Source organism: Coccinella septempunctata, chromosome 7, assembly GCF_907165205.1.
Source record: "Coccinella septempunctata chromosome 7, icCocSept1.1, whole genome shotgun sequence".
Taxonomy (NCBI): Eukaryota; Metazoa; Arthropoda; class Insecta; order Coleoptera; family Coccinellidae; genus Coccinella; species Coccinella septempunctata.
Genome location: NC_058195.1, coordinates 11,696,945 through 11,709,456, shown reverse-complemented (window position 1 = coordinate 11,709,456; position 12,512 = coordinate 11,696,945). Strand labels below are relative to the sequence as shown.

At 36.2% G+C, this 12,512-nt stretch overlaps 1 protein-coding gene across 3 annotated transcripts in view; it reads left to right on the top strand.

The window, feature by feature from the left end:
• Nucleotides 1-12,512, top strand: part of LOC123317227 — a 51,746-nt gene that overhangs the window by 24,783 nt on the left and 14,451 nt on the right. For 2 of the 3 annotated variants that reach the window (XM_044903644.1, XM_044903643.1), the window contains exons 3-4: nt 11,794-11,977; nt 12,242-12,424. In XM_044903644.1, the coding sequence (XP_044759579.1) occupies nt 11,794-11,977; nt 12,242-12,424 (367 nt within the window). Of the gene's footprint in view, nt 1-3,941; nt 4,181-11,793; nt 11,978-12,241; nt 12,425-12,512 lie in introns of those variants that run through there. The other variant, XM_044903645.1, reaches the window with a different exon arrangement.

Here is a 12,512-nt window from a genome sequence, read left to right as displayed (position 1 = left end):
GGGGAGCATATTCAAGAAAAAACTTACTTTTTGTAATGCTCTATATCAAAAGAAACACTTTTTTCCTATACCATTTTTTCCGAATCGACATGGTTTAAAAGATACAGGCTGTTGAAAAACCATAAAAATGTTATTCTCATTTTTAGTTCTATCTCAAAAACGGTTTTATTGAATGAAATGAATTTCGGAATATAGTTTTTCATTTATTTGATGAATCATTTTCGAATACAAGACATCACCCACGTCTTCCAGTTTTCTCATTGTGACCAATACGTACCATGAAAATACCAAAAATTCAAAGAACCCAACTCTTGAAACTTAGTTCGACGACATCTAATGAATATACGAACGTTTTGTAAAATCAAATTATTCTTTATATTTTCTCGTATAATGCGCCGTTTTCGAGCAATTTGATGTTCAAAAATAAAAAATATCTGTGAAATTTGAAAAATTAGGTACTGTGGCTGAATACAATTCTGTTCAAAAGATCCACAGATGTGTATTGTCACAGATTTAGCTAGTTATTCTGAAGGTGATTTTGTATTTCCAGGGGTAGCACAGCTCATTATGAAAACTTGAAATGGCAATATCTCTTTATTATAGCCGAATCGAAGAGAATTGTAAAGGTAAAAAGTGTTTCTTCTGACCTCAAGAATCTAATTTTAAATATTTGTGCGAGTGATTTCTTTGTGTCCTATGTTACTCAGTATAGGTAAGAAAAGAATAACTTTTAGACCCATTATATCAACCTTCAAAATTCCATATCCTGCTTGACGACGAATTTTTTTCAACGCTCGTTATTTGCAACAATGATAGAGATCACCATGCATCCGAAAGTAGATACCCACCGATAATGATGAACTCATTCTGGTAATTTGGTTCGTTACCCATCTCTTGGGTATGAAAATTTCTTCGTATACTCCAATTATTCCACCGAAGGCCGTTATGCATTTATTATGGATTAATTATTCACAATCTGGAAATCTTTTTTTTTTAATGACACCAGTGCACGCCAACTAAAATTGCGAACTGCATCAGAAACAAGAACTAATACCTGTTTGTTTATTCAGTTGTCTCCGATTGGACTTGAAAAATTTCAAGCGGAGACGCTAATTAATTGGGTGCATTTACTGATTTCCCGAATGTTGAAACGGTAAAAGTTACTGGTGGTCATACCAGAAAAGCTGCTTAGGAAACATTAACAAACACCTGGCGGATACAGAAATCTCGAATGAGATTTACCGATATCGGACAATCGGATTCAATAACTTGAAACCCGCTAATTTTATATGTTTCTGCTTTATTTTTCCATCTTAGGACAATTAACTTATGGTTCAAAGAAGAGTAGGTAAATATTGGAGTCCTACAAGACTCTATTCTGGGGCCGTTAGTGTTCACCGTCTTCACCAATGACTTTTCGTATTGTCTGAGAGATTTGGAGCATTTACTTTGGGCTGATGATTCATGCCTGTCAGTGAGGGACAGGGATCTTACTGAGACAGTGAGAACTGAAATAATGTTTTTCAATCTTAATAATATACAGCCTGAAGAGGCTTCATCCTATGTGAAATTTTTGGGGTTGTTCCTTGATCCGGTGCTGACTTGGTCTCCACATGTTGACCACTTGGCTAAGATTTTGGTTAAGAACACTTTTCTGTTGCGACATCTGACCCAGCAGGTCTCCGGGAAGGTACTTAGGAGTGCTTACTATGGTCTCATCGAGTCACGCCTGTGGTATTACGTTCTGCTTTGGGGAGGATGTTCGTCTAGGGAAAGATTTTTCAGGTTACAGAGAAGAGCTATTAGTATACTGGATAATATTACCTACCAGGATGATGTAAAGAATCTTTTATCAAGCTCAGAATACCCACCTTTCCCTGTCTTTTTGTGTACGAGTGTCTTATAATAATAATAATAACTGTCATTTATTGACCACAGTCAAAGGCCATCGACCAAAGTCCTTCAGCCTGAGTGTCTTATGTTTGCTCATACTAATTAAAAAAGCTTTATGCAAAATAGCGATTTCCATAACTACAATACAAGGAATAAAGAAGATTCGAGACCCGTATACAAGAGACTACAAAGATGTCAAAGCAGTACAAATTTCCTGTGCTATATCAGTTATTCAACAAAGTTCCCCTTTCCCTCAGGTATGCACATGACTTTTGGAGGTTTCATTGAGTCTTAACTTTTACGTATGGCTTTCTATAGTGTGGGGAATTTCTGTCAACTGAGATGCGTGACGATGTTCATTGCTTTACTTTCATGTTGTGTTGATATTTGTGCAAATTTTCTGCATATTTCGCTTACTTGTGCAATACAAAGTACCTATATTTGTTAAAAGCACCAAATAAATACTTACTCACTTAACTATCTTCAGAGTTCCTCGAATCTATACCAATAAATAAACTAAACAGCTGAAAAATTGCTTTATTTTGACTAGTTATAACTTTGACGATAGTGGATTTACCTAAACCCCAAGATGCAAAGCTTTATCCTTTGCTTGTATATGCCATTGGCACAGGGTAATTTTTTTCAATGTATTCTTCTTGTACAGGGTGTGAATGTAAGGTAGTCGAAAACTTTTTTTTTAAACGAAGAATTTGGGAATAGTAGAATTCTTCACGAAGATTTTTTTTTTTGGATGCTGGCCGGATTGTTAGATCAACGCCTCGGCACATCTTCGCCACTTTTAGGATATAATGCGTTGCTATGGAAATATAGCCATTTTATGAAATCACCTGCTTTTCCTTGGAATTCTGGCCATAACTTCGAAATTTCTTCGCCAATGTTGGATTTTTCCCAGTGATGCAAAGCACAATTCTTAGTCCTTACACAACTGACCCAGGGTATTGGGAGCGAAAAATTCACAACCTTTTGCTTGAGAATGCAGAAACGGTGAGGGTCTTATAAAGTTTTTGTGGAAATTTCTTCTCAGAAAATTAGTTTTTGAAGAACAACACCAGAAATGAAGGATAAAATGCCTCAAGGATTATTTGGTGATGAAATTGATCAGAAGCAATGGTGTGCATAGGGGGTAGGTATTTGATAAAAAAATACCGGGAAAAGTCCTTAATTTTATTCGGAATTTTCTATCGTTTTGTTGAGCTTTACACTTTGAAAGAAGCTACATGTGAAATGAGTGCCATTCATAGGCGTTTGAATAAAAAAAAGTCATACGAAGAGTTTTTATCTGGTACAGTCACCTCCTCCTCTGTTCGAGTTGTAGTTTATTGAAAATGGCATTTTCTCTTCATTTCTACTCTACAAGATTTCATCGGAGAGTTTCTGGCCATTAGGAAGAACTCCAACTTAATCCAATAGGATTGATGTCTGGGGACCTAGGAGTAATTCAATACGTAATTAAAGGATTTTCCTCTTTTGGATACTTGTGCACTTATTATGCTCGATGAGGCAACACAAATTATCTCCCACAGAAAGAAAATACTTCACCTTTAAAGATGTAGTTCCGAAAAGCACTGTGGAAAATGGTACTCAAAATTTAGTTTAATTTTTGTCTCTTTTGACTCCCAACTTGGATGGCCTCAAAAAACTCCACTTTTGCGATTGTAAGCCTCATCTTCTCTCACAAGTGTTCTTGCAAGAGAAACTCTTAATTTCTCAAATACCCAAGTCCATCTTGCCATTTTCCACAAATGTGTGGGATAATCTTATCTTATACAATTTCCCACATTGCAATGCTCTATATCTCCATTCTGCCAGGTACCGAACAGAAGTGAAATCGAAAGGAAACCTGAAACCTTGAAAAATCCGCCTAATCGATTTTCATCAGCGGTGCTTCTCAATTCAGGAAGCCGGCAATTCTTCATTGTCCAAATTGCCGATAGAAAAAGCACTACGAAAGTGTCGTGTCGTCTCCCACTTATGGTACTTTCTACGAACCACCAGCGAGACCATACTGACAGACTAGTACCGTAGTAACTGTCTCAACCATTGGATAGCACGAGAAAAGAACGAAGAACGCGCGCGAGGAACATGTGAGCGCGTTTAAATAACTCATCAGTGATAACTTGATCTACATCCATTACTGTTATGTGACGTTACTTCTGGATCATTGTTTTCGTAGTGCTTAGTGTATGTTTAAGATGGCGAATTTGTTCTTTAGATCTAGTTCGACGTCGAGGAAGAAGCACAGGAATTCTGGATCGAGGATGTTGAGGTACTGATTGCGTGCTCGTCGCGTTTTATCCCAATTGAACCAGTTTCGGAGGATTTAACGTTCATCATCAGAATACTGAATCGCAATTATGATTTGAGTCAAGATTTCACCAGCAGAACCGTGAGATAAATTGAGGACAATTTTGTATGATTTTTTTTCGAATTGTCAACCTAGGACTGGAAATTCTGAACAGGGATCTATTATCTTTATCCCAGTTGAGGAAGAAATTGCAAGGATCTTAAAAAAACATTTTACCAAATCTACAAAATTGTGCTCCCGCAAAAGATTAAGCAGCTGAGAAATTCTTTGTGCCCTCTGCCTCATCTGATTTGAAGTTCCCAGTAAAATTGTTCTGTTAAAAAAAGTTCCTTGCCTTTCTCATCATTTTCGAAAATTTTTCTACACTTCTCTACTTTCTACACTGATTGAATTTCTGAACGGAATATTTATAGAAATAATAAATGGCTTTCAAAATAGTTTTTTCATAATATTCATGAAGAATAATAGTTCCATGGATGTCTCACTATATTAGGAATTGAAATTTTAAGGGTTGGGATCAATGATCAACAGTCAACCGATAAATTGTAAACCGAATTATATGAGTGTTCTGCCATAATATTATTTTTCCTGCAATATGGAGGTTATTTAAGCCTCTAACTCAGTAAATCAGAGACAGTTGTGAATAGGCTCACTGCACTCTTTTTGCTGCAATCTTATATAGCGTGTCACGAATTTGAGATAAGATACTAATGCACAATTTCATTTAACGAGATGAATTTCTTAAACGTCTTTTTTTCGAAGAAATTCCATGCTTAAACATCGTTTGAGAGCTTGATCTTCGTTTAATGAAAAGGTGCATAAGGACATGAGTGCCATCAACATTAAATATAAGGAAGAATGATCACGCCTAAAGGCAAGTGGCAAAGGCGGGTGCTATTAAATATAAGGCAGCAAACCTCTGCTGAGATATCAATCTCAGAAGTTGACTGACGTTGTAATGTTAATAATATGCCCTAAGGACAAACAAAATTGATGGTTTTCCACAGATTGACCGTTTAAAATAACGTTTTATGATTTCATACTGTTTAATACATTACGAAAGCAGTTTCATTTGCATATTGATTAGCCTCCTTCACTTTTGTTATAAAACTGGAAAATCATCCACGTTAAACTTATTTTAAATGAATAGTAACAAAATGTTTTCCTTCGTCAAGGTTAGTGCAACCAATTCGAACTTATTCCACATTTTCAATTAAAAATTAAAAATTTTTTTTTGAAATAACAGAAAAAAGGTTATAACAAGAAGAAATGAGCGCGAAGAAGAAAAATGATTTATGAAGAACAACTCAACATACTTCTTGACATTCGATTTCAAAGGTCAGTACTGAAAACAGAAAAAATTCCCTGTAGGATAATTGATAATGAAAATTTAATAGTAGGTAAGCTTTGTTTCGTATATTTCATGCAAGTCTAAGCTCGATAAGGACATCAACAACAGTGGAACTTTGTAATCTTCCATAAAAAACAGAAAAGTTCTTTCCGACGTAAAAAGTTATGATTACTGCAAGAAGCTCCATCTGACATATGTCACGCTATCCTTATTGTCTCTCTAATGGATAAATCCAATCCAGTCAGCACTTCAACAATTTCGAACAACCGGTGGCCTCTGGATGTAGACTCATTACAAGATCGATGAATGTCGACATATTAGCCTAGTGGTTTCTATTCTGTTAGTTCTGATTTTTAATTGAACTGGATCCTAGCATAACAAGCATAGGAGCAGTTTCTCTCAGATTCAGAAAAATTGAATATTTAAAATTGACGAACTCATAAACAAACCGTCTGGTCGGTTATAATTCGCATTATCATTTTAAATCTTAATTTTTGGCAACACCATTAGTGAAATCCGATTAAGATCAATTGCGTTACGGTCCTCAACGGTCTGAACCTAAGGGCTGTCATGTTTTCTGATTTTCAAACAATCTACTTTTTTTTTAATTTGCATCATTTCAATGCTTTTTCTGAATCGTCACAATTGTAGCAGAGAAAACAGAATTGCTTAGCTCATTTTTTTTTCATTCTAGATTAACCAGGAAATAAGAATATTGTCGCGAAAATTTCAGTTCTATCTCGTCAACGGTTTTATCGAATGAAATGAATTTCGAAATATAGTTTTTCATTTATTCGATGAATTTTTTTCGAACACAAGGATATCACCCACGTCTACCAGTTTCCTCACTATGATCATTACGTACCATAAAACGGCCAAAAATTCAAAAGAAATTACTTGAAAGTAAGTTGGACGCTGTTCAATGAATATTCGAACGTTTTCTAAAATGAAAGTATACTTCATATTTTCTCGTATAATGCGCCGTTTTCGAGTAATGTGAAAATTAAGAAGTTTCTGTGAAATTTGAGAAATTGGGTATTTTGGCTGAATGAAACTCTGGTTGAAAGATCCACAGATGTGTAGTGTCACAGATTTAGCCAGTTATTTTGTAGGTAATTCTGTTTCTAAAGGGGTGGCACAGCTCCTTTTACTTAAAATGGCTATATCTTTTTATCATTTCTTTTGACCTCAAGAAACTACTGTTCAAATATTTTCCATAAAAATACTAATCATTTCTTCCATATTAATTTTTACATTCAAAGTTGAATAAAAAATATATTGCTTCATTTTCGTTGATATGTCTGAAAAAACATTCCATCAACAACAGCTTCTTTCCAAACTATAATAAAATACCTTCATTCTCTATTCGATGATCTTCAAAATCAAAATAAACACCGAGCTTTCACCATGCCCTTGTGTACAATGCATGCATGTCACATTTTTCATGGAACAAATTAAATTAGATCTTGCTTCGTTTGATTGTCACAGCACAAGGCCGTACTATTCACCTAGGGGGTATTTCACTAATGAAAATACCTCTGAGCTTGCATGTATCCGTGTAATTAAGACCAGCATTTTCGTTCAATTAGCCGTTTATTTATTTTTATTGACTTCATCTGATCATTTGTATGGCGAATAATATATTCCAGTGATTCCAATTATAATAATTCACAATAACTAGACTATAACTGAATGGGATGATGGTTTTCATATTGGTTCATAATAGGAAATAATTGAATAATTGTAAACGTACACTTTGATATTAGTAATCGTTACATTAGCTGAAAACTGAAATTGAACGATAATTGACGACTCATCTTTTCGAAATTAATAAACAAATTTATACTTTTCCTCAAGTGAACAATGTGCACTGTTTGGTGGCTTTTTGTCAGTTATTCTTCTGTGCTAAGCTAGCACGTTATCGATTCTAAGATGATATGGACTAGCCGAAAAAACTCAAGAATAACAAGATGAGTGCAGATCCTGTGGGCTGAATGCATATCCAGATCACTTGGTGACAGAATGCTTCACCATTGCCAACTAACGCAAAAAAACCTTGGACGAGAAACATGTAAAATCGAGGAGGTAACGTTCTTGAAGTTACAGAAACTGGAGTTCTTTAAAGCTGTGGAACTAGACGGCCAGCTGTAGATGACTGCTGCGAAAACAGCTTTGACAGGGGGCACATTAGATCTTAAGGTTAAGGTCGCAGTGGAACCTAAGAATATAAATACATGGAATGGACATTGACGTGCTATGAATGTATTTGTTGTGGTACAAACATTCGATGCTTCTCTGTCTAGCGCGACACTGAGGCAGTAGCGTAAAATAAATAAATTTATATAGCTCCTACCTTTTTGTATGGAAAATTGACGTGACAGTGATGTCGGATTCAACTATCTCAATTGTGATTGGCGACACTAAGCAACTATCTCACTCCAGTCTTTGGACAACAACAAATGTTTATTTTCCATTCCTTGTATCTATGTTTCAAGAGTGGACCCTCAAGTTCTTTTCCCAAATGTGATTGCATTAGATGCAATAATCCGATTATATGTATCAGTTAATTATGCAAATAGACCTATAATTCATATTTATTATTTTAACACATCATTAATACATTACCAATAGGTTCGATGAGCTCCCAGCTTTCATTTTTCATCTGATATACATAAAGAGGAAATATAAATCCGTATTACATCAACAAATACTCAGACAACTGTTGATTGCTCAAGAACGAACATTAACTCGAATTATGACAAAAAAAACTAAACGCTATGCGTATTGAAGTGGTTTGAAAAATGATTTGTTATATGCAATGCAAGATCAACCTGTCAAGATGAAATTAATTGATAAAAAGAATGATTAATTTCTGCATATACTCGATAATTATTCTCAAGTCATGAGCGAAAGGCTTTTAGTTGACAATATTTCATAGTATTTGGAATATTTAATTACTCTAGCTGTATTAACCAGCTTTGCTGGTGTGAACAACAAAATCAATATGTTGATTTCAACAATAACAACAATACAGGGTGGAAATGAATAGGTGCTGAAATTTATTAGGGATTCTTGTTAAAAAATAATGTGGGACTCTCATATATTTTTTTGAGCAGCTGCTGTTTAGGATGAAGCTCCCTGAATATGGGGCCTGAAAAGTAATTTTTAATTGTGTGTGGAAACCAGAAATCTGACAGAAATGAAATTGAAGCGAGAAGGTAAATTCTGTAGCTTGAAAACTCGTCTAATTTGGACGCTCTCTCTAAGAACCGACCATCAATCAAAAATATGACTCATCTAGTTCTTCCAAATCATGAGTTGCGAAATACATCAATCAATTCTAATTCGAAGTGTGAATAACAAAGATATGAATGAGCTTCAAATCAAACCAAGATACTCGGCTCAAGAAAGCGTTACCACCTCGGATGATGTGAACCAAAATGAGAACGGTCTATCTCGGATACTTTCTACTAAAATTAGCGAAGACATAATTCGAGCAATCGCTGTTCTTAAACTAAATTAATGAAGATGATACTTTCACTCGGTGCCCGCCTTTTTCTGCTTAAGGTGTTGATTAAAACGGCGCGAAAATTATTCTAATTACCTATCCATTGAGTCTGAGAGCTACTATACGATTTACACCCGAGACTGTACCTAATCATTAGGTACCTACCTATTTGCGAAGATTGTTGCATTGTTATTGAGCAATTGAATGAGTTATTTTCCGAACATTTGATCACATATTCGAAGAAGTTAATCTGGATGAAGTTCTATACTACAGGGTGTCCCCTGCAACCAAATCTGATCTGAGATTCTCGGAGTTTGCCCCTACAAAGTCTTTTCTTTTTATCTCGCAATCGTTTATACGAAAAACAATTAACCCTTTCAGTCACGAATTTTTGTTGTGTCATTGGAAAAATATTGGACCTGTGGAATCTTCCTTACAATTTCAATTAGAACTTTTCCTATGGTCATTTCACCCCCAAAACGCCCCCATCGGGAGTTATGGCATATCCCCGAATGAGGACACTGTGATCAGAAGGTTGTCGAGTAAGATATTAATATGTATGTCCTCAAATGAGGACGCGGTGACCGAAAGGGTTAATTTGGAGTTTTATAATTTGAGTTCAATCACAAATTTGTCTCAAAAACCTTTTTAACGGTTAAATTTCAAGGAATTCAAATACGCGGTTGGTTAAGTGGTTCCCAAGACATTCTAGATTCCAGATTTCAAACAAGGTTGCGTTGCACTGCGACCACAAGATAAATTGTTATGGCTGTTTTCGTATACGAGGATATATTGAAAAATTCTTAGCCTCCTAGAGAACCAAAAAAATTTCAATGTCAAAATATTTTATTACTCAACATATTCTCCTCTTGATTGGATACATTTATTATAACGAACCTGCAACGTCTCTAGACCTTTCAAAAAAATTGTTTCTTCTTGCTCTGCAAACCAGACCTCCAGAGCTTTTATTACCTTCTCGTTGGAAGAAAATTTACGACCTTTTAAACTTTTTTTCAGTTGAGGAAAGAGATGATAGTAGGATGGAGCCAAATCTGGTGAATAAGGGGGGTGTTCTAGTAGTTCAACCTTTAGATAGCTTACCGCGTCTTTTCTATTTAATTTTTTCCCGTAGAGTGGTCAGTAATGTCGAAAAGTAATGTCCGGTTATTGTTGTACCCTTATCCAAAAAATCAATCATGATTACTCCATGGCAATCCCAAAAACCTGAAGCAAGAACTTTTCCAGCAGATTTTTGGACACGAAACTTCTTAGGTCTTGGAGAACCAGAGTGTCGCCATTCCATCCATTGTTGCTTTGTTTCTGGATCGTAGAAATGTACCCAAGTCTCATCCATAGTAACAATTCGGTTTAGAAGTCTACATCGCTTTCAAATCGAGCACAGATCGAACGCGATGCTTCTACCTTTTCACGCTTTTGGTCAACATTCAAACATTTGGGGATCTATTTTCCAGCAATTTGTCTCATGTTCAAATTGACGTGAACTTTATATGATGAATGCGTTCGTATGAAATATTCAGTGCTTCAGATATCCGTTTTATCCCAATTCGACGGTCTGATAATATCATGTCATGAACTGCATCGATATTTTCGGAGACTGACAGAAACTGGCCTTTCCGATCGGTCATCATCTTCAATGGAAAATTTACCTCTTTTAATGCTTGCAGTCCAATTTTTCATGGTCGCATACGAAGGACATTGATCACCAAGGGTATTAAGCATATCTTCTTAAATCTGCTTACCTCTTAACCCTTTTAAATACAGGTACTTGATGATGGCTCGATACTCAAATTTTTCGATTTTCACAATTTCGATGGCTTCCAGGAGGTTACATCCTTGCTTCTCCAAGCTTTTCGAAAAAGCATTTTTTGCGTTGGCTAGCAAAAGCGATAACCCAACCAGATCAACAGGTGATCTAGAGTTTCATCCTCCTTCATAAAGAATTGCGTCAGTTTTTACTAGATCTATGGGTGCTTCCTGGGCCGACAATGTCCTGTGAGAAATACATACAGATACTTTGAAAATCTCGCAGTGCTAAAGTTCCCAACTTCCAAAGGAACTTTTTGGAGTCCCTGGGAAGATTCCTCAAGAGTAATTTCTTTTTGGTTTTTCTTCTCCTGAAACCCTTTCTGGTAGTTACATTGGAAGTGTATGCTCCTTTTCTGACAAGTGTATTGGCCTCTTTATTTCCCTTGATTCCAGAGTGACCGGGAACCCAGACCTCCTGGGCTAATCTACCCAAAGATAGATGGTGGTCCAGTAAGTCATGACCAAAATAGGTAGCACTTTGAGATTTGGCATATCATAACACGATCCTTTGTAAAAGGGAAGAGTGGGTAAAGGAATTGCCTACCATAATTTTCTTAGTTAATTCCATTAAATGGTATACAAATCGAACAAAAACCACATGGGCTGCCGCTGGAATATACAGGGCAAGCATCAAGTCAACACTATAGTTAGGGTTTTTCAGGAAGAAATACTTGCAATCGAAAGATGCGTGGACCCAAATCTGAAAAAAACTGATTTCTTGCCTGAGTGACGAAGATAAAGGTCCCATTCATCTATTTCGAATTTGTTTTGCAATATCAAATCTGTTTACTGTGGGTTATCCTCTACAGATTGTAGTTTTTAGAGAGTGGACACTTCGACTTTAAGGTCTATTCTGCCCACTACAGCTCGACCTTCATTTTGTTTCAGTGCTAACACACAGATGGACAATGACGTAACGCCAGTATACTTGGCTGCTCAAGAAGGCCATCTGGATGTTCTCAAATTCCTCGTACTTGAAGCTGGTGGTTCCCTCTACGTCCGCGCCAAAGATGGCATGGCCCCAATCCATGCAGCAAGTCAGATGGGCTGCTTGAATTGTGTCAAATGGATGGTGAGTTAATTTCTGAGAAGATATGCTCATTTCAAATATGTAGATGGCACTGAAGAGATTCGTTATACCGAAAGAAATAACATAAGTTTAAAATTTGCTTCGTATGTGTCCCATACCATTGCTATGAAACTTTATGAGATTTTTCGAACAACTCTCATGACCTAAACCTGAAAAATTGGACAGAGATTCAATTTGATTAATGCTTGGACTAAACGAGATAGGAATACTGTGTAAGCTAGATTACCCATGAGGAAATCCTTTCAGATTCAAGATCAGGGAGTAGATCCAAATCTTCGAGATGGCGATGGTGCTACACCTCTTCATTTTGCTGCTTCCAGAGGTCACCTAACTACTGTCCGATGGCTATTGAAACATGGTGCAAGACTTTCGCTGGACAAATACGGAAAAAGTCCCATAAACGATGCCGCAGAGAACCAGCAAGTCGAGGTGGGTATAGAAAAAAAACCTTCAATAATACCAGACTTCAAACTGAACCTCATTCGACAAACTGAAGAGCTTAGAGAAATATGAGATA